This window comes from Poecilia formosa, unplaced genomic scaffold (assembly GCF_000485575.1).
Source record: "Poecilia formosa unplaced genomic scaffold, Poecilia_formosa-5.1.2 Scaffold32, whole genome shotgun sequence".
NCBI classification, from domain to species: Eukaryota; Metazoa; Chordata; class Actinopteri; order Cyprinodontiformes; family Poeciliidae; genus Poecilia; species Poecilia formosa.
In genome coordinates this window covers 304,276-327,190 of record NW_006799971.1, presented here as the reverse complement: position 1 = coordinate 327,190, position 22,915 = coordinate 304,276, and the positions used below count along the sequence as shown (strand labels likewise).

At 36.8% G+C, this 22,915-nt stretch overlaps 1 protein-coding gene across 4 annotated transcripts; it reads right to left on the bottom strand.

The window, feature by feature from the left end:
* Positions 1-1,123: 1,123 nt before the first annotated feature.
* sh2d3a (SH2 domain containing 3A) lies at positions 1,124-22,729 on the bottom strand. Of its 4 annotated transcripts, none has more exons than XM_007549578.2 (20): positions 22,567-22,729; positions 22,262-22,362; positions 22,017-22,134; positions 18,195-18,224; positions 18,057-18,118; positions 16,797-16,930; positions 11,438-11,477; positions 11,202-11,318; positions 9,124-9,267; positions 8,024-8,319; positions 7,598-7,683; positions 6,950-7,069; positions 6,722-6,879; positions 6,447-6,647; positions 4,657-4,818; positions 3,587-3,702; positions 3,172-3,343; positions 2,982-3,093; positions 2,087-2,272; positions 1,124-1,729 (listed from the first exon to the last, which is right to left on the bottom strand). In XM_007549578.2, the coding sequence occupies exons 2-20, from the start codon at positions 22,349-22,351 to the stop codon at positions 1,536-1,538; spliced, it is 2,538 nt and encodes an 845-aa protein (XP_007549640.1). In that variant the 5' UTR covers positions 22,352-22,362; positions 22,567-22,729; the 3' UTR covers positions 1,124-1,535. The 4 variants fall into 4 exon arrangements, with proteins under 4 accessions (XP_007549640.1, XP_007549641.1, XP_007549642.1 ...); XM_007549579.2 differs by having other exon boundaries at positions 1,124-1,726; positions 22,567-22,728; XM_007549580.2 differs by lacking the exon at positions 18,195-18,224.
* Between the last annotated feature and the right edge of the window lie 186 nt (positions 22,730-22,915).

Genomic DNA, 22,915 nt, shown 5'->3' with positions numbered 1-22,915 from the left:
GTGTTATATGTTTTTTTTGTCAAATGTCAAATGACATTTTTTGTTTCTTCTGTAGTACATTATACATATATATTTTACTTTCATTGAAAAGTAAAATCTGTTTAATTTTCAGCTTCTGCTTATAAGTGTTTAAAGTTAGTCATACTGCTTTTGCAGAAAAACAAACACTGCTAGTTTTAATTAGGTCTCATTAACTGAACCAAACATAAAACATTGTCAACGATCTGCCTCTTAGCATGATCAACTCACTCTTAAGTGTTTAGTTTCTGTATTCAGGTCCTCCAAGTCTAAAACAGATTGAAGAACCTTGCAGAAGCGTTCAGCTCTGTAATCTTGCAGGGTGATTTTCAAAGGTCATCTGTGTAACAGTGGCTGAATAAAACTTATTTGTTGAAATTTTAGAAAACCATTCATAATTTATTATTCACTTCACAATAATCCACTATGTGTTTGACAATCACACAGAATTCCACTAATAAGCACTGAAGTTTATGCCTATGACATGACACATTATGGAAAACTTTTAAAGGTTTAAAAGTACTTTTGGCAATGTAGCTGAAAGTGCAAGAGTAACTCAACTTCAAGAATACCTCAAATGTAATTCTTTACTTCACATTTACCTTTATAGTTTAAACCCTGATGTCTAAAGGTTTGTTTCTTACATTTTTAGGACCAAATGCTGTATTTTAAAAGTAAAGACTTAAAAATAAAATAAAAATAAAGAAAAAAGTGGATTTCTTAATCAGTTGTCGATCCATTTGTGTTTTGAGGCTGAAAAATTTGGGAGTAAACAAAAATCCTTTTTAAAAAAGCAAGCAAGTTGTCAAAAAATAACTGAAATCCACATTGACTGTGTTACCCAATGTGCAATAAATAAGTTGCATCTACATGCAAGCCATTCCAAACGGAGGAAATGAGGGATTTAAGATTCATCTCCTGACTTGAACTATGAAGTGATTTCCTTCTTACTGAGTCATATCATGTTTAATCATTTGTTGCCTTTGTTGTCTTTTCGTGTAATATTTAACAAACATTACATGACCTTTAAACAAGTGCCCCTTGTATCAAAGTAAGGTGACAAACATCTTTTATGTTTTTGCAGAATCAGTTATAAGAACTATTACTTTAAAGTAAAGCATTTTATTGAATTGTGCATCCTGAAATGAAAAACATTATTTACAATAAAGTCCCATAAAACAATCATTCAAGCGTGAATGGAACCAACAACTCAGCAGGAAAATGGTTCAGTTGCTAAATTAAAACCTAAAGTAATAAACTTTTTGATAAAGCTTTTTCCATACTTCCTGTTAAAGAAAAAAAATACTCAAAGTCTTTAAACAGTGAGAGTCAGCTCACAGATAAACTCAAGATAAAATTAAGCAGGTGGTCATCTGACAAACTTTACAGAGTCTCTCATCTCTGGCAGTTAACATCTCACCACTGCAACATTCTCCATTTCTGAAGACATCAAGGGTCACTGATGCATTCCACTGATGAGGAAGTCCAGCTGCCAGCTTCCTTGTGCAGTAACTGGTTCAGGTTAAAGTGCCTGGTTGTTGTGGAGAGACCTCCACAGGTTCCAGTTTATCGGAGAGAACACAAAGGATCTTGTCAAACTTCTCGTATCGCTCCTTTTTGTCTGCGGTCGCGCCCTGCTGCCCCCAGAACAACCGCAGGGCGAACTCTGTCCGGAAAGTCTCCAGCAGTTCCGGGATGGGAGTCCAGTCTGCTGGTGAAGAGGTGCAGTAAACATGAGATCAGAACTCACTTCTGACAACATCATATACCATTTGTTTTTGAGTATGCAACATGTAGATCCTGCCCTGAAAAGGCCTAATCAATAACCATATGTAAACAGATTCATATGTAGCATAGCACAGGACAGTTGTGATGAGCAATTTTCCTACAAGTCACAAAATTCTTGCAGTTCATCCTAACGACTGAAGCTTAAAAATTCAGCCAGCGTTTATTTGAAGGAGTGCTTGAGAGACGTTACCTGAGCAGCAGCGCCATAAATCCTTTATATTTACTTTCTGTTTCAGTTCTTAAATTAATCAGCTCTCATACTCATGTCATGAAGACGAACCTGTGAGCAGGGTCTGCGCATTCTTCTGGTAAACCTGGGAGTGTAACGCAGCGCTGCGAGCTGATTGGAGGACGTCGTACAGCACCTGGCAGCCCCGGTCATTGTTCTCCACTGGGTCCTCTCCCTCCATCAGCATGAGAAGAGGAACCAGGTGTGGCACAGCAATGGGACCCCGGACTACAGAGTCTGCAGACAAACATGAACCCAATCAGTCACCAGCTAAAGAAATGGGTTACAGTTGAATTTATTTTACTCAATTCAGTTTAACATAATGTCTATTAATAACTCGTCTCAAGAATGTCAAGAAAGTAAATTTAGTCAAATCATACAGTTAACAGGTCAATTACATTACCTTATTACGTTGTATGTTTACCCCTATTATTAAACATGACATTTTCAAACTAGGTTGACAACAGAGATTTTGTTGTTAAAGGTAACATTGGTGGCCATCTAAGTTTAAAAATATCTAATTATGTGAGTTTAAAGAATTGCAGTGAAAAGAAGAAAACCACTTATTGATTGTATTCCCACTTGAACCATGCTGCATTCAGAGTTCCTCAGACGCTCCAAAGTATTTGGTTTGGTAGCTTTAGAAAGAACTGAGCTACTAATAACCATTTCTTGAGTAGGTTTTTTTAAACTTACTCAATAAATAGTTTGGTTGAGTTTTAGACTTATTCAACCAATCAATAACTAATGATCAGTAATAATCACTGATTGACCATTAGGAAGCCTGACCTGCTAGTTACGATTTTAGCCAATAGCAAAACCATCTGGCATTTTTTTTTGTCTGAAAGTGGCTAAATATAGCAAGATAGTTGCTGCATTGATAAAAGTGTGGTGACTGTTAACGTCGAACATACAGATGTGACAATCAGACAATCAAAACACTCACCATTTCCTTCATTCAATGAGTTCATGAAGGGTCTGAGTTTCTTCTCATACAAAACTGCACAGTCTGTGTGGTTCCTCCTGAGCGCTCGCCATGTCATCTCCAGCCGCACAATCTGGAGACACGAGAGAATAAACAAAGATGAGTGAAAGAAAGTCTTAAGGATTTTAAGACTCTTGCCAAGTTGCACTACCTGAGTCATATCCAGAGCCTTCATAACAGCTGAAAAGGAGAAAAGGTCGTACACATGTTCTTTCAGGGCCTGAGCCAACAGGATTACTTTGTGCAGAACCATTGCTCTCTGGTTCACCGTCCCCGTGCAGCCCAGTATGTCTACTGCCACACCAAGGGTTATCAGATGATGCCTACAGAAAAGAATAGAAATGAAGTGCAAGGGGTTGTCAGGATACTAGAACTAGATGCATCAAACTACTAAGACAGACTTCAGTACAACTTGTTTTCAAGGTATAATACACAGAGCTATTGAAAAGAATATAAACAATGTCTTTAAAGAAAATGTAACCATAAACATTTGGAAGCTAACCAAGAAGTTGTCTGTGTCGGCTAATTTTCTGTTGTAAAGAACCAAATGCATCACTGCTAATTACCTTTCCAGCAAGTCCTGCCGTAACTGATGTCCATGTGGCAGAGTAACAAGCTCCAGTCCTGAATTCACTCCCATAATCCTCTTCTGCTCATCAGTCACACCAACAATGCGTGCTACCTGCATTAAAGGTTTTCACATTAAATTCTAAATGAGGACAACAAGACTTCATTTGTTTAGCTGATTCATTTTGAATATTTTATAGATGTTTGCTGTACAGGAGCTTGTAATTCACAGTAGAATTACAAGCAACAAGTCTGTGCAAGATGGAAAACCTTTCTAACTAATTTGAATAATTAACTGAACTTGGCTGCACAGTTTGATAGCTACAATCAGGTGGAATGTATATATGATTACATTAAAATATTCAATATTTAAACCACATGTGAATGATAAATGAAGTGAGGATTCTAGGAAAAAAGGTCAAATTTCAAAAGAGCCAAAACAGCAGAGTTTTGAAGATTTATTTTTCACAAATTTAAATGAAATTCAGTTAAATTATATAGTGCAAATCACAACAAGTTAGACATGTGGATGATCTGGTAGGGTGTAATATTTTGGGTCTGTTTCCAAAATATGTATTTGGGTGAAGCTTCTCATCTGCATTAAAAACAAGGAGAAAGCACAAATTATATGGAGAAAATGGAGGCTAAGTGCAACATTCAACTGCCAGGGTCAAAAACAATTCATTAACACGATGACCTTGAAAGTACTAGGATTTAATAACATACTTTTCCAAACTTCATCAGACGATTTAGAAACCCCAAATAATCAAAATAGATTAAATTATTTTTTTAATAATCACAATAAGTTATGTCCTGTGCAACTTGTTGCAGTCAAGGAATCCAGATGAATTTGTTAAAATGAAGGCAAACTAATTAAAAACAAATTATATTTGGTGGTTCATTTTAACTTCTGACCGTAAATGCTGCTAAATAAAGATAGAAGTTGTCAAATTTTTAGTCAATATAAGATTAAAATGGACAAACATATTTTCATTACATAAACATAAGGTAAACATAGGACAGGGTTTTGAAATGTTTACAGCTGCCATCATATAATGCAAGTTCCTACCTGACAGTCAACACTGAGCATGTGCAGAGCAAGAGATTTGGCATCTGATCGGCTGAAGAGCTCTTTGACAGCAAGCAAAACATTTGACTCCAAAGGCCTGTTGTGATCCGGCAAGAGCATCGAGGTGAACTGGTCCAACTGGAAACAGGATGACGTCTCAATCTGCAGCACAGTCAGACACAGGACAACTGTCACATCTCTGGTCTGAACTTATAGTAATCCTTGAAAAGCTAAAAATTCCAAAATTGAAGTTAGAACAAAATTAATATATTAATTTTAAATGCACCAACTTTAATACTGATCTTTTTAATTTAATATAAGCAGGTAGAAAGTTGAAGTGTGCCAGGCAGTGGTTCATGACCGGAATCAGATAATTTTCAACCTGATCCAAACTGACCAGTAACCTCTGGTTCAAAAGAGCCAAAGCAGTTACAAACTGAAATAAACTACCTTCTTTTGATCATACCTAAGCTCTACCAAATTGTGCTAACAACACTCTTGAGTGTGGATACTGCAACTCAGAGAAAAAGTTTGTTATTTTCAGAATGAAGTGTATAAAATGAAATTAAAGAACTGTCTCTCCTCGTGCTTTTAGGGACGTGAGGCTGTGAGAATGAGGGAGAGCAAGACTTCACCTGGGTAGAGCACAGCAAAGATAATCTGATTTATTCTTGGTCATGGCTTTTCTTTGTCATGGAAAGCCAAAATAACAGTCCAATTGATCATCTCAGAAAAGATCTCAATAGTTTACTGATGGTGTTCATCTATTGTGACTCGACGGAAGGAGAAAATGCCCAAACGTAGTTGAGTCAATAATGTAGAGATATACCCAAAAATATGGGGCAATACTTACTACCAAAGCTGCTACAAAAAATAAGGTACAAGGGTAAATTCTTATGAAAGACTGGATTAACCAACATTTGACAATGAAAACAATAGTTTCTTGAAAAGAATATTCTAGAATATTCTAGAAAATAGAAAGTAATCAAGGTTGATTACTTTCTATAACAAAATATGAAGCTATGAGTGTAAATTCTTATGAAAAACTGGATTAACCAACATTTGACAATAAAACAAATTGTTTCTGGAAAAATATTCTAGAAAAAAATTTCTAGAATGTCCTAGAATATGTACCAGAAAAATATTCTAGAAATGTTATCTGGAATATTTTCTAGAAACCATTTATTTGATCACTTTCCATTTTCAAGAATTTTATTTCCTGGAAACATTTTCTAAAATTTTCTAGAAATAAAATTCTAGAATTTTTTTATTATTTTTTCCCCTAGAATTTTTTTCTGGATAAAGTAATAGTTTCTAGAAAAAATTCTAGAAACTGGAACGCAATTTAAAAAAAAATGTTTTCTAGAAAATTTCAGATTTCTTTTCTAGAAACTTGCTTTTTATTGTTAGTCCAGAAAAATATTCTAGAAAATAGAAAGTAATCAAAGAAATATATTTTCTAGAATATTCCAGAATATTTTTTTCTAGAAACTGTTGTTTTTATTGTTAATCCTGAAAAAATATTGTAGAAATATTTTTCTTTAATTTTCATTAAGGGAAATTGTGCTTATCCTTGAGAAAATGAACAGTCAAAGCTACCTTAAAGCAAGCATGTGATGTAACAAAATGTGGAACAATGTGAAGCGGGGTGAATACTTTTGATAATAATAATAATAATAATAATGGTAGTATTAATAATAATTGCTAGAATAGTCCATGAGTATAATCTAACCAAATCAGCTGCAAATATAAATACTCCTAATAGTAAACTGAATGTCATTTATACAAACATGTGGTCGTTCAAAATGCCAGTCTCTCTCTTCCTCTGCTGCTTTCCTCTGGATCTCTTTCTGAAACAGCAGCTGTGAGGATGGTCCGTTGTTCTGGGCCTCCAAGAACCCAAAGGAAGTCTCTGTGAGGCGAGCTCGGCTCTGCCACTTCTCCTCCGCACGCAGCCGGTCCACATGGCCCTTCCTCTGAGACTGAGGGACCTGAACACAACAACAAGCCTTATACTCTCTGTGGAGGGTTTACTGCTAGGAATAAAATATTTTATTATTTTTACCCGTATGATGAGCTCACTGTAGTACGATGAGGGGTCTTCATCTGGGTCTGTGGAAGGAAGAGGCGAGGCATTGGAGAAGACGGTGGAGACCCTGAGGGGTTTTGGAGGAGCTCTAGGATGCAGCTGCCCATCTGAACCTCGAAACGTTGCACCACCACCTGGAGGCAGAGACGAGTGTACTTCATGTGGGTTCACTATATTTTCCTGGGGAAAATAGTTTATTAGTACCTGGATGGGAGGGGCGCGTGTGATGTGATCTTGGGCTCAGCAGGGGTTCGCTGCCTGTGCGAAACACAGGAGAAATGGGGTCGGAGTCTGTGTCGTCTGGTGGGACTTTCTCTGGAGCACCTGATTGAGAACATGATAAGAAACTATGGAAACCAGGTACAGTATTTACATACGCTGCAGAAAAATACATGTTTTTTACCATCTGGCATTAAATCAGGTTAAACCTTTCCTGCTTTTAGGTAGGTTTACTGAAATTATTTCCCATCACTAAAATGCTAAATAATGAATTTATTACTACTAGATAAACTAAGATTACTGTGTTTAAACAATCTGATAAAATGATGACATCTTCATGCTTCCCCCAGTACATTGTAAGTTGCCACCGGTGGGTGGCTCTGTGTCTGTGCTAATAAAGTCCGTATGTGTTCTTCAGGTGGCCGGTGCATTAGTGGGCCGGTGGTTCAGCCCGTGGAGGAAATGTTGTGCTCGTCTTGTAGGCCAATTATTAATTATGCTGGGGTTTATTTCCTGCTTTGTTTTTATTTGCAGCATCACAATGCTTCAAACGTAGAGTGGCCAGTTCCACACTACACTAAATGAGTTATTAAAAAAAAAAAAAAAAAAGAAAGAAAAAACATGACGACGTACCAGTTCGTAGATTGCTGTCAGACTGTGCAGACTGAAGTGAAGGCCTTCGTCCAACATTTTCCAAGTTAGCAGGCTGGCTTCCACTCCTGTCACACATACAGTATGGAGTCTGTTATTACTACCTCACAATTCAGTCCAAAGGTTTTCAACCACTCTCAGTTTATTATGTTGCTAACAAGAACCAAGCCTTCTTTTCCAACTCATCTTTAACATAGTCCTTCAACAGGACTTTGACAGGATACTGAGGAGTGTGGCAGAAACATTGATCAAACTAAAAAAAGTAAGCAGTCAAATTATTGAAAGTCTGGCTCCTTGGAAGTAAGATATAAACATAGGAGATATGCTTTGCAACCGTTTCGCAGTACTGCATGTACTATGGTATGTAATATTTAGTACAGTAAGACACTCATAAACCTCATCCCGAACCTTAGCAGTGGGTTGATGAGCTGCAGCGTGTCCTGATGGGAGGAGCTCAGGCTGCGCCTTTTGCTGCTCCCAGCTTGGTTTTCTCTCCCTCTACCTATGGTGCCGCTGCTGCTGTTTTTAAGCTCCATGTGACCCTCACCGATCACACGCAGAGGAAGGGTCCGATTGATTGGGTGGGAGATGATGGCCCCTGAAGTCTTTGAGATGGGTCGATTTCCGCCCACATAAAATCGGATCAGAGCGGGAACGTTGTCGAAGCGATCTTCCTCAAACTGGAACAGCTCCCGGGAGTAACCCTGTCATAGGGAAGACTTGTGTATCAGCATAGTGCTTTGAAGCAGAAAGGAGCCCAAATGGGTGGAAACCCAGCAGTTGTTCGGAACCCGAACACAGTATTAAAATTTCTCAAATCTATTTTGAAGTACAGCACTTCAAAACTTACACATTTCTCAATATATTATGTGAAATCACTGTCAATCAATAGCTGCAGAGAGGTTGGAGGCAGAAACTATTGACAAGCAGAGAAGGGAGTCACTTTCTGGGTTTGACTTGAAGAATTTCGGGGTGTTTTGTTTGCTTTTTCTGTGATGGCTATGATTATATCCATCATTTCTAACTAATAACATATCAAGTTATTATGTCACCCTGGATAATAAAATGCAACAATTCTGTAAAGAAATCCTGATTCAGAAACAAAACAGTTGTTTCATATTTTTGGTCTCTTATTGGGGTCTTAATTATTGGTACCATAGCAACGGTATTTAGAAAATATTTCAAGTGATCTCCGTACTTGTACATGTAGATGCATTTACAAACATGACTTATAATAAAATATTTCTACAGCAAATATGGTGACTGTAAACATTAATGTCATTTCTATTTGATTAATATGTAGTGTTATTATTGCAAATCCACCTTAAATAAAGAAAAAAAAAGAAAAATCCATTGAACTAGTGCCATGTTTACATGAGTTTTTAGTCCAGCCCGTAATAAGAAAACAGTGAAAAATGTAAAACCTGTAAAGAAACATTTACTGTCAAACCAGTAAAACCATAAATCATGTGGATATGTGAATGAATGATAGCAGTACATACACACACCTTTTTAGGCCGAAGAACTACTTTTATGATCTTAAAGTGGTGCGGACCATTCTTCCAGAAACAGCTTAGAACGTAGTCTCCAGGAGTGGAGGATGAGTCTCGGACCAGAAAGTCCCCGTCGCTCTCGAACAGGGGCTCTGCAGCCTGGAGGAAATGCAGCAGATTAATTTATACAGTCATATTTAATAAATTAGAATATAATCCCAAATGAGTCTCATTTATCTGATTAAAAGTACTTTCTGAAAGAAATATTCTTAAGCAAGTATTAAACATAATTCTTATTAAGCTCATATTTCTGTTTTTAAAATTGTTTTTTTTTTTTTGGTCTGGTGTAATATTCTAAATTTAAATAGCCTGTTTTACTCCACTTACATATCCAATGATATGCGAGTGAAAAATCATCATAAATGACAAATGAAGGCTTTCAAACATCCACCTAATCAATCTATATAATATATTTCACTAAAATACGCAGGCTTTTTTAATGTTATTCTAATTTATTGTATGGGTCTGTATGGAATTACATTTGTGCTGATGCTAGAATACACATTAAGAAAGATGCTAATTAACCACCATGCACAACAGGGCAGAAATTTAGTTTAGCATTTTAGAACCTGTATTCAAGCATAACTCCAGTGTATTAACACTGTAATAGTTCAGTCTAAAACAGCAGCAATGATAAAGACCAGTAACACAAAGCATCAAAATATAATACTACCATGTGAACACTTTTATAAAACAAGCTTTGACAAATTCACGCCTGTCATGTTAAGATGTATTTGCTCAATATTACATCGTCTTATCAGCTTCTACTGAATACAGCATCACATGAATATCATCAAAATAGTGTTGCGTGTACACAACATTGCAAAGGACCATTTAAAATGCAATAGTTGTCTCCTAATAGAAGCATAATGGCTTCTCACTTTATATGCAAACAGGATATTTGGCTTGATGATGACAGAGACTTTACAGCGTTTTTGATAACTCGCATACAAATAACTGCCATTAAATTTTGCTTGTACATTTAGGTTAATAAGTCAACTTCGTCTTATAATGAACAAGTTGTATGTTTGTCTTAATGAGCATTAACTTCATTAATGCTTGAATTACTAGGACTACAACAAAAGCATGAATTATGAATTAAATCAAAACTCTTAATATGGCATCTTGTTTATATCAGCACTAAGAAATATATCCGCTTGTGATTACAACACTTTAGTGTTTGTGAATTCAGAGATAATGCAACCTGAGAAAAACCCCACAGAGACGTGTTGCAGGACATAACCTTATCCCCAAGCACTCAACCAACTGACAGCAGAAGTCTCAGGAAAAACACTGCATTATTGAGTTTATTTTTTTTTAAACACAAAGGTGTGCTGAATAATGCTAGTGAATAAATGCATAAATTGCATGTTAATTATGTTTGTTGTATATGTACATATTTATCGTTTGTCAAAATGACTGCAATAGCTTTTATTATCACTTTTATATTTATCACGAGTATCACAAAACACTGTGACAAACTCTCCCGTCCATATTGCTCATCCCTAAAACCTAAAATGGAAATGGACAAATTTCCAGCTGCATCATTTTCTTTCAATCAATCAATTAATCAAATTGTATTTGTATAAATAAATATATTTTTTTCCACCTCACTTTATGAATGTTTTATGCTGGTCATTTGCAATTGACAAATTTTAAAAAGGAGTAACTACCTTTATTTCCTGTATTCCAAAATAATTTATTACGCAGAGATTTATGAGTTAAATCTTGTTTTAACTCATATTGTACAATTTTCTTCAAAAACTTGTATGTAAATGCGGATGGCTATTGAAAGGAAGGATCTCCTGTAGAGGTCTATGAAGCCTCTGACTGAAGACTGTTGTATACCAGTTTCATGAGGAGGATGTTGAGAATTGTCAATAATATTTAGATACTTGATAAAATACTTTGAGAGAGTTGGTTACAGACCCATATCATTGTTTTTGATTTGAGATTCTGATAATTGATGTTTTAAGCTAATAGCATAATGTTTCATTTGTGTGTGTGCAGCATATATACTGCGATATGTGCACCTCTCTTCTCAGTGGTCCATGGTACCAGGCATGGCTCCTCAGATCCTCAGTGCTCAGTTTCAGTTCCTCTTCAAGCTCCTTCTTCAGAATGTCCATCTCTTTCCGACCACCAAACATCTAGAAAACAAAACAATTAAAATTATATCTACCTATCCACTTTTGTATAAAGTGGCTTTGAAGACCAATATGTAGGGAGGAGGGAAAAGGGCAAAGACACAGAGAAGTTCTGTTCTTACCTTCAGGTGGCTGAAGTATGCACTGATACTCTTCCTCTTGCTGAAACAACAAAAGCAGAAAGGATGCAGGCTTACTGTACAAAGTTTATGGTACTGCATTTTCCTACTAGCCAAGGACAGAAGACCAAGGTCTGGATCTGTCATTAGTACCAGAAAAACCAACAGACTAACAGCATGCCTCATTTTTGTCTTTCCTTCCTCCCTTGAGTTTTCACCTTCCTCCCACTGTAAACACTTCAACATCAACCTTACATCAGATAACAAAGAGATCAGATTAACTGCAAACAAAAAAATGCAAAACATGAACATACCTTTTAAAAAAAATAAACTCAGTTAATAAATTAAATTATTCAGCCTTTGGGTGTGTTCCATTTGTAATGTAAAAAAATGTAAGCTCTAAACTGGAGAGTTAGAGGTTCCTCATCATCGTTGCCCTTAAAATCCAAAATGGTTTGCGCATGTACAAAAACCTGTGAAATGTCAACAACAAACCATTTATTTGCTCCTCTATTATTTTTTTCTAATTGATTCATTTACCGTAAAAATAATTGCAGAAAAAATAATTGCAGAGAAATGCATCGCTAACAGTAGCTAGCCCAAAGTCACAGAGTAAAACAGAACCAATCCTGTTGATTTCCTGCCTTGGGTCTTGGAAACAGACTGTTAAGTTGGAAGTGGATTAGGTCACTTCATATCCCCGGTAGAGTGGAAAATATGGACAGTACAAAATTCAAAGATCTACCATCAAATTGTCGCTTTACAATATAATTAGTAGCAAAACACACAATTATTCTTATTTCACAAGAAATAAGACTCCACTGCATTAAGACTCACTATTGTCATATAAAGAAAGCCTCAGTAGTTGTTAATCTAACAGGTTTTAAAGTCATCAGTCATACAGAAGGCCTTCACTAGGATTACTCTCCGGCTTTACAGTCAACAGCAAAACAGATCCCTGCACAGACCCTCCAACCATTCAAATTCATATTCAAACAAATGTGTATGCCTTGCTTTATAGCCAATATTGTTAAACAGCTAACATTTTAATTATTATTCTTGATTTGATTATAATGACAAATTCAGATCATAGTCTGAATTACTCAGGAAAATGAGTAAAAATTAAAAAGCACATTCAAAAATTACAATAAAACATAACATGAGATGACTGAAAAAATGTAATAGTTGAGAATAATACTGCATTGAAGTTGTTCTCAGAAGTGGAAAATTCTGACTGGAGTGCCCTCCAAAATTGGACTTCACACTGGGAAACAAAAAGAAACTGAATATCTGCAGTTACATGTTTCAATATTCCTGCTAGTTGCATAAATAGTTGTAAGTTGTGGCAATCTTGGGAAAATAAAACTATCTGAGATTGCAAAAGACCAAGATAAAGGTTCCCCTTCCAGCAAAACACAAACACTGAACATTCAGGTACAACAGCAATAGGATATTTAAGATCAAAGCATATTTATAAGTTAAAATGCCAGAGTCAATGTTCACACCTGAACTCGAATGAGAATCTGTGGCAAGACTTTAAACCTGATGTTACTATATGCCCTCCATACAATCAGGCTGAACTTGGAACTAGTTGGAAAATACAAATTGTCAAATATCTTTGCCAAAGCTTGTAGAGACATAACCCAAAAGGCTTGCACTTTTAATTGCTGTAAAATGTGGTTCTACAAAGTATTGCCCAGGGGAATAAAATACAAATTCAAACCACACACTTCTGATATTAATTTGCAAAAGAAAATTCTGAAAATTGTGTCATTATTTTTGGCCACAATTGGCCAATTATGGTCAACTTCACGCTCATCCCATCTCATGAAAGCTAAGTAAAACAGCGTATGTCTGAAACCTGATAAATTGTGAAACGTTCGAGAAGCATAATTTTTCTCCGACTCCAAGGCACTGTATTTGTTGTGCCTTGTAAACATTAATGCATGTTGTTACATCAAAGAGTACAGAGGTGTAGGGGTAACACAATTAAATACATCATGAAATACAGTCGTAAATTTCCAATTAATAAATTTATTATAAAATTAAACATCTTTAATGATTAAAGACACTAACAGATACTTAAATACTGTATATCATTAAATGACAATATATTATTTGAATTAATTATTTTAAAAGGCAGATTTAATTATTTCATGACATTTATTTACTATGTATAGTTTCATGATATATTAAATTATTTATTAGTGTATTTAATAATGCTATTATATATTTACTTACTTAGTGGAAAACTTAAATATTTAATGATTTTTTTCAATAAAGTTATAATACATTTAATTAATTATAGGGAGACTATACATATATATTTCAAATTATATTTATTTATTTAATTGTGTTACCCCTAATCTTCGGTAGAAGAAAACATAAAACAAAATAAAGCATTAGACTTTAATTAGAATAATATAGTCTATTTATGTTTCTTTATTTAGCAGAGTCTTTCAGTTATCAAAAAAAAACAAAAAAAAACATAAACATAGCTTGAAGTAGAAGTCCATGTGATTAAAGTTTTAATGTTTTTTATGGGGCACATGGTGTTGTAAGGGGCGTTGGCCAAGGTAGGCCAAGGTAGAAACACCACTACAAACACTTTTAAATGTGCTGGGAAACCACGTTGTGAAATCTAATGTGAGGTCACTGACTGCAACACTTATAATGACCACCTGTGTTGTATCAGGCCCCAAATACATTTAAATACCTGAAGCGTGTCAGTAGAATTGCGCAATAGGTAGGCTATTTAATGGAAAACCTGGGAAAGTTACAGGAAGCAAACACATAGTAACAGCATACTAACTTTTTTTGGACTAAGCTATATAGCAAGAGCAACGTAAACAGTAGCTTATGTCTGAAGCTATATATGTTTCTCAACCACTCCAAGAACAAACTAAATAAATTTGCTGAAAATGATACCGTGTCAGGCTGCGGCGTAGCACTGACCAAAGCGGTGGTTCCTACCTGTAAGACCGCCTCACAACTCACTCCCCTCGGGCATGTTTCGCGGCTTGTGCTCCACGCTAACACCAACAGCAACCAAACAACAGCTGGGGTTACATGTAATGTTCTGTCTTTTCTCTCCTCTGGCTCCCTGAGCCCCTGATACTGTCCTTCCTGCCCAGAGTCAACGAGTTACCACAAGTTTTACCGAGCTCTCCTTCCTCTCTCCTCCTCCTCCTCCTCCTCCTGTGTGCTGAAACACGGCAGGCTGTGTCAGGCATTCCTGAGATACCTACACATCACCTGGTCACATTTAGCAGGACTATCTTGCCTTCCTGTCTGTTTCAGGAGAGCAGCTGTACTCCGGTGTTTCTCAGCTGATTTTCTACCTCAACTTAACTGACCTACTTTTACCAGCACACACGGTCCGAAACAGTTAGCGGGCTTCAAAATCACTCCTCACCAATGTTGCTTACACTTAGTGTTATGTAAGGTGGCATGGGAGCCTTGAAAGGTGCCTACAAATAAAATGAATTTTTGTTTGCTGTTTCTGTTTGCTAATATGTTTGTATTTGATGCTGGTGTCTCAACCAACACAATGACTCATTTTACTAAGCTCTCCAGATAATCTTGCTACAAAATTGTCTTGAGCTTTTTATTCCTTGGTTACTCAAGGCTTATTTTTAAATATGACGTGGTCATAAAATTTCAGTAAAAAAGTTGTGTTTTACACTGATTAGTGTAAGGAATTGCACTGCATGGGTGTTAATATGAACATCTTAGAGGCAAAATGAAGCGAAATCAGAATTGCATAACACTGTTCAGAACCCTCAAAGACGCTTTACAACAAAATCAGTCATTCTCATTCATTTTTAGGCTCTAGTGGCCTTTATTTGAAAATAGTTAAACAGGAAACACAGTAATGAGAGAGGGGGAAGACATGCGGCTAATGTCGCCAGGCTGGGAATTGAACCTGCAACTACCGCCACGAGGACTAAGGCCTCAATACATGGGTTGTGCTTTTCACTTGTGCCACCACAGCACACTGGCATGCTCATTCATATGGTGATGATGGCAAGCTACTGGATTGTATCCACAGCTACCCAGGGCAGGCTGACAGGCTATATCACACCATCAGCCCTATGATCACCAACACAGGCAAGGTGGGTGAAGTGTCTTACCACAGGACACTACAACAGAGGTAGATGGCACGGGGATCAAATCAGCAACCCACTGATTACAGGGTGAACTTCTACCACCATCACCATGTTGGTAAAAGATTGGACCGTCTGGGTTCTAACTTAAGTTAGCCATCTTCTCCTTCAAAACATGGTTTTCTGCTCTATGAATGGAGTTCCTTTTACTCTTGACACTGAAAGGATATAAAGAAAATGTTACATTGAACTGCGAGAATATATTAGCAACTATGAACTGATAATTATTAAATTCTCAGCATTTTGTACTTATTGATAATTAGTACAAAATATTGCCATATTGGACTTTTATGTCATGATTGGGACGATGGTGGCAACGGTGATAGGAGTTCATCCCGCAATCAGTGGGTTGCTGGTTCTATTCCTTGGGCAAAAACACTTCACCCTCCTTTCCTGCTGCTGGTGGTGGTCACTTTGTTTTCCTCTACTTGAAATATATGAAATTTTCTATACACACTGAACACAAATGTACTGTGGCCTTGAGATCAAATTGTTGTTGTGTTTTTGTCATTTTTAATTGCACTTCGTTAATGTTGTGTTTTTCAATTTGCTGAAGTGGTTTGCACCTCAGGGCCACCATACAGTTGGAATAGAAATGAAATAGATTAAGAACTATGGCCTATGGCAGATTTAATTACTTTAGTTTCCAGTTTATAATAGCCTGAACTTTAAAGCAAACATCAAAGACACCATTACAATCGAAATGCTTTGAAATAGTCTTGAGATTAAGATGGTTAATTCATAGCATTATTCATAAAAAATGCATTTATCTTTGATGATTAAATCATAGTTAATGTTTCACAAACTGAGCAGCTCTTCATAGGCTTTTCAGATTTTCAGTAGTTGGTTAGTTTTCTGATCATAAAGTCTCCCAGCTTTTATGACAAACATGTTAATTATTATCCAGATGTGAGTGCTGCTTCCTAAAGTAGGGTTCTTCAGCTCCAGTCCTAGGGGGCAGCGTCCTTTAACTTTTAGATTTGCCTGCATTAAATGTCTGAATCACCTCCTCAGTATGCAGTCACGTTCTCCAGAGTCCTGCTAATGAATTGAATATTTTACAGGTGTGTTGAAGCAGATGCATATGTAAAAGTTGCAGGGTACTGGTCCTCAAGGACAGTATTTGCAGACCCCTGCCCTAAAGCCACTGTCATTTTCCTGGTTCTAACAGACTAACACAGCAGGCGTACGCTTACCTGTGTTTGCCCTCTTGACTGAGAGCATTGTCCTCGTCCAGAGGGCGGAGCTGCGAGCAGGAGGCCGACAAACGGTGTTTCTTGTCAATGCGATGGAGGCGGGGAAGAACGCGATGACGAAACAGATCCTTTGGCTGGTTCCACAGCAAACAGTTGCAAGATGAAGATTCATTGTGTACTATTTTTTTTTATTATTACTTATTAAACATTTTTAATAATAAAAATACCATATAAAGGTTCTTCTTTATTTAAATATCCCCAATAGGGCAGCTGACATAAAATTTCCACCAGATGTCCGTAATAACCCAAGTACCAGGCAGGCTGCCTAAAAATAGAAGCAAACTAGTCCATCAGTTAAGTTTTGTGAGATGAAGTGGAATAGTAGAGGAAATAAACTGATTCCAGTCACATTTGTAGCTCAGGTGGGATTTTGACCCATCCTGACACATAAATTGTCTTCAAATTTTGAAGTGTTTTTTATTCCCTCTTGTTTCCGGTTCTTTCTATTGTTTTTCTACTTGATTCAAGAATCAGTAGTTCTATCCGTTTTACTTTTTCTTTTTTAAACCAATTCAAATTTACTTTGATATATCTTATGAACTATTCCCTTGGATGGAAATCCAAATTTGCATAATTTATAAAGCTTTCTTATTCTTTGGTATTCATCGGCCATCAGCTAATGTAAAACCATTTGATATTGATCTGCACATGAACTGGAATGTTTCCCAAATAATGACATACTGACAGTTTTCAGATTTCCTGACTTTCTTTTAAAGAAAATTGGCTAAAGTGGCCTTTATTTCAGGGTGAACTGACAGGAAGACATGTGGCCACAGTCAACAGGTTGGGACTTGAACCTGTGATGGCTACATCAGGTACTGAGGACTCCATAGATGGGTCCCAGTTTTCCCCCTGCACCACCAACACTCCCTTCTTTCCCTTCCTTATATTATTTTGTTCTTGTTTTTAATATTTCCAGAGTCATTCCACTTGTTTCCACACAACTTCAGTCAATGATTAATTTGCTTTGATTTCCTCTGTATGCGAATCATTTGGGTTGACATTGACATTTGTTGTGAACTTTCAGTGGCCCCATTAGAAAAATTTAAACTGAGAAAACTGTTTCTATCAATTTATGATTTATGTTATTTTGCAAGTAATATAAATTACACTCTATTTATTGATTGATTTATGTATTGATTGACTAATTTATATAAACAATTCAGTAAATATTAACTTTGGGTTTACTGAAGGCCTCACCAGGTCCGATGATGATCCCACAGAATATTGTCGACTGACTTTGTGTTTCACAACCCGATCATCTGAGAAGGACAAATGCCATTAAGGTTTGAGTTTCTGGGCCAGACACACACATTTCTTAGAAGAGAAGATGCATATCACAGTCATATCTGTCTGGTAGAAATGAGCCTGTAAGATAAGAGAAGGAAACACCAAGTTAACAGTGTGTTCAAACTGAGCCATGGTGGATGTTTAATCTGTTTTCCACTAACAAATTCAACTTGGATGTATAGGATATATAAAATATATGGGATATATAAATTGTTTGATATGTTTACCTTAAGGGATTCAATTTTTTTGAAGGAAACATCTAAATATCAAATAACTTGGCCAGATAAAGCACCTTGTCATGCACAGCATAAACAGTTTCAGTAACGACTGATGTCTTCAAGTTAAAAAGTACAGAAGAAAGTTTTATATCAAGCTTTCAAATTCTCAAGAGTACAAGCAGCCTGATAAATAGAATTTTGGTTGTGGTAAATTAAAACTGCAATGAAAGCAAGCATTCTTCACATGTTATATGTACAGGCATTGGTATCCTGGAAAAATAATGTGTATTCATGCATTGTGTGTTTACTTTTTGTTTTGTTTTACTATGTTGCAAACTAAAAAGATCTCCCTCAATTTGTTGAAGAATGCCTTGAACTGGTTGCTTATTTTGAGAAAACTGTCAATTACTGACTTTAAGCTTCTGATTTAAACATGAGCTAAATGAGATTTCCATTTCACATAAATAGTACAAGGATGTCAGATAAAATGTTATAACATGATCATTTTGCTTTTATTTGAAATGGGGAAATAACCACTATTTCTATTATATCTGCAAAGTTTATTGATTGACTATATGAACAAACATGTCATCCCTAAAGTGTATTTATTTGGATTATGTAATGAAAATATGGAATAAATATTAGCTATAGGTGGTATTAGTTGCCAAATGCTTATTGTGCAGAATATTAAGAGCAGCTGTCAGTTTTTCAACTACCCAATAGCTCGCCAACTTTAGTTTTAAAACAGCATCACCTTAAAACACGTGACTGATTTGAGATGCTCCCTTTCACAACATGACAGTGTGTGCTTTTCCTTTTAAAGCGCTATTTACTTTGGCAAAAATAACAAAAAACTGAGAAGGTGACTGATTTTGAAAGGGATGGAATTTCAGTGTGAGTTAAAAAACAAACTGTGGATGGAAATTAAATCTTTGACAAATCTTCTGTACAAACCTTTACACCTGCTGCTCCTACATCTGGTCTGTCTGCTTATAAACATCTTGATGAGAAAATGTGTGTGTGGCACCTCTAATTGAGCCAACGTGGTTTTTCTTTAGGAAGTGCTGTAGGTAACATTACTGCTCCTGCCAGGTTGTCAGCTGACACTGGTTGCTCTGTCTGCTCAGTTGTTTGTCTGCTCTTTTCAGAAAAACTAAGCTCACACCCTACATATGCTGTAGGATGCAGATGCAACTTCTGCAATGATCTAATTGATATCAACATTTCTTAAAGTTGACTATGACTCATAAAGCAGACACGCTTGCTTTACAGAGAATTTTGCACTTTAGTTTTAGACTTTGTGTCATGTAGCAAAAAAATAAAAAGCTAGTCCTATGTCGTGAAATGAAAAGATTCTGGCTTTTATATCTCTTCACAGATAAAAACCAACACAGCAAGTCATTTGGCATGGATCTCTACCAGCTTTGCACAAGCAGAAATAAATTATTTTGCCCTCATTCTTCATTAGAAATAAACTGAAAATCAGAATCTAGAGGCTCTGTAATTCTAATGTCTTGCCAAAAATTACCAATTGCATTTGGTGTGGACTTTGGTTTGGTTTAAGAGCAGCTGTCAGTTGCTCTTAAACTGACAGCTGCTCAGTTTAAGAGCAACTGTATTCTCTGTATTCAGAGATTTTAATTTGCCTTACATTTCTTTTCCAAATGGATGGAGTGAAAATGCTCTGCAAGTTGTTCAAAACATAGGATATTTTTTAACCTAACTGTACTTTGAATTAATCCTTTGAAAATCTTTCCTGTGCTGTGCATTGTGTTTCTTAGTTTTTATGATGCTCTTTGTTCTCTAAAGAGCCTTAAAGACCTTCACAAAACAGCTGGATACTGAGAGTAAAATAAACACACACACTATTTATTAATTACAGCATTTATAAAGTCAGTTGGTTGTACTGTGTTTAACTTATGAGTATCAGAGTAACACTTAACATATTCCTTTAAATTCACAATGTGCTATTTTATCTTGGTCTCTCACACTGACTGAAGCCCCCAATGCTTTAAAGCAGTGGTCCCCAAACTTTTTCCTGTGAGGGCCACATAACTTTTCCCTTCTCTGGTGGGGGGCCAGAGATTGTTGACTGGGCGGGAAGAGGGGGGTGCGTTTCACTCATGGTTTTTACCCAGAAAGCACATGGGCAAAAACCATGAGTGAAACGGTCACTGGGACTGACTAGTATATATACCATTGAAGGAATATAACTTTAACATATTAATTTCTCATATGTTAACATAAAGGCTTGTTTTGAAGTATAAGTTGCTACTTACAAGCATTGCTTCGAAGAATTCAACCTGGAATGCGGCGTTCATAACAAACACGTGTGTTCATCCGCTCTACTGCTACTGTTTCCCCGAAAGTAAGACAGTGTCTTACTTTCTTTTTATCCCCAAAAGCCCCACTATGTCTTACTTTCGGGGTATGTCTTATATTGGAAAAAAATTGTCGAATTTTTTGTTTTAACCATAAAATTAACATTGCAGTGACGTATGGAGAGGGGGACGGCGCAGGCGTGGGCAGGAGGTGGCGTGCAGCTAGATGAGAGGTGTTTCCCCGAAAAGTAAGACATATGTCTTACTTTCGGGGTACGGCTTATATTAGCCGACCCCCTTGAAACCCTCGATACGTCTTACAATCGGGGGTGTCTTACTATCGAGGAAACACTGATTAAATAACATAAGTTAAGCAGTTCCCTAAAAGTCCAACAGATGGCAGCAATGCGCCACACAGTTTACAGGACACACTTCCTGCTAAAGAGCCCCCTGGTGGTTGAAGAAAAATCCACATATAAACCGGAAAATACAATAAATGAAAAAAAATCTGAATGGTCTCTGGTATTGTTCAGGGGGCCGGACCAAATGTGGAGGCGGGCCGGATCCGGCCCGCGGGCCATAGTTTGGGGACCCCTGCTTTAAAGTGTATGATTGTAACGTGACAGAACATAGAAGCAGTCTTTGGCAACAGTAATCAGAGATTTTATTTTGAAAAACAGAAAGATTTCACTTTTAGAATCTGAACTGTAGGAGTTAGATTTTTTTTTAAATTTGTATTATTTGTTGGATATTCTTTGTTTTAGCTTCACGTGAGCTGTAATATTACATTAAGCAAACCCACACTAAGTGTGTTCTGTAGTCGCTGGCTCGTCAATTACAGTAACTTAACAGCATCTTTAAAAATGCAAAGAACATGGCAAATTTAGAGTTTTAGAAATATAATAGAGAAGGATATATTAAGAAAGCAGTTAAACAGAATTGTTGTATCTTTTAATCATTTACACTGCAGCACAACCAGCTGAAACGGGAAGTCAGAAAAATCAGCACTTTGAAACTCCCAATAATTCTTTTGTTAAAGATTGTGGGATTGTTTATGATTCGTCAATTAAAAGTCGCACAATGACCATTAATTAAGCTGATTACTCTTTTGTAAGTTTAGTGATGGCTGTTGCTGAAAACCTTGTTCTGATCCAGACAGAAAGGGTTCATTTGCTGCCTCTGTAGTCTTTCACTGCAATCAGCTGTGGTGCAAATTTTGAATAATTTAGCTTTAGTTACAAAAATAGATTTCAAGTAAGAAAACCTTTTGAAACATGTTTTTCCTCCAGCCCTGTGTACATATCGCACTGTGTGTGTTCTTTGTGTCTGACCAGAAAGCGGGTCCAGCCTCTGTCGATCTCTTGAAAGCTGAGTGAGGATTGTCTCTCTGTGTGTTGCATCCTCTATACCAGCATCCCTCAGCTCTCCATCCGTTACATACAGCAAACCCTGCAGAGTAACAACAGTGAGAGCCAGCAGGGGATTACACCGGATTGAACTGAGGATTTCAACACAGAAGAAAGAAAAATGTACATCCCAGAAAGCATAAACAGATGCCTTTTGAGCCTTCACATACCTCCAGACCATAATATTCACTCTCCAGGGTCTTGGTGTACTGGGGCAGATCAATCTGTCTCAGCCACCAGGCGATGGAACGATTATTCATGTCTGTACGAACTGAGGAGAAAGGAAACTGTTGACATACCAAAGCAAATGCTAACACACACATGCCTGTACATGTCTGAGCAAAAAAAGTGCCTAAGAAAGACAAATGAAGGATTATTGTGGATTCATCATACTTTCAGAAAACATTCTACCAGACACATGAGGAATAGGTATTGTACTGTTTGGCTTTCAGTAGTAAGAGAATGTAACACCTACCTGTTTGCAGGATTCACAGTGGCACTCTCAGCTTTTTTGCTTAGCAATCTCTACATGTGCCCCCCCACCCCTAATTCATTTACTTCCTTCTGGTATTTTCTTCCTGCTTTCTTTTCCAACTGCTCCCATGCAATTCATCCCTGTCATACAGTCAGTGTTACTTTCTCTTTGTGGTTACAGTGGAGGCCTGCTCCCCCCTCAAACCTGCAGGGTCACTTAGAGGCCAATCAGATTGTACAGCGGGCACCCAGCACCCCAAAGAGATCAGCAAATCACCATGCAAGGATTAGAATAAGCTCCCAGGAGGTGGAGAGAGCAGGTATAAGCATGTCAGGAGAGGAGAAAAACA

Excerpts from the sequence above, each read along its gene's own strand:
- sh2d3a (XM_007549578.2), bottom strand. The coding sequence starts at position 22,351 with ATGAATAATCGTTCCATCGCCTGGTGGCTGAGACAGATTGATCTGCCC. Across the intron at positions 22,135-22,261 it reads GTGAATATTATGGTCTGGAG|GGTTTGCTGTATGTAACGGA; the intron begins GTATGTGAAGGC and ends GTTACTCTGCAG. Across the intron at positions 18,225-22,016 it reads GAGGCTGGACCCGCTTTCTG|GCTCATTTCTACCAGACAGA; the intron begins GTCAGACACAAA and ends CTTATCTTACAG.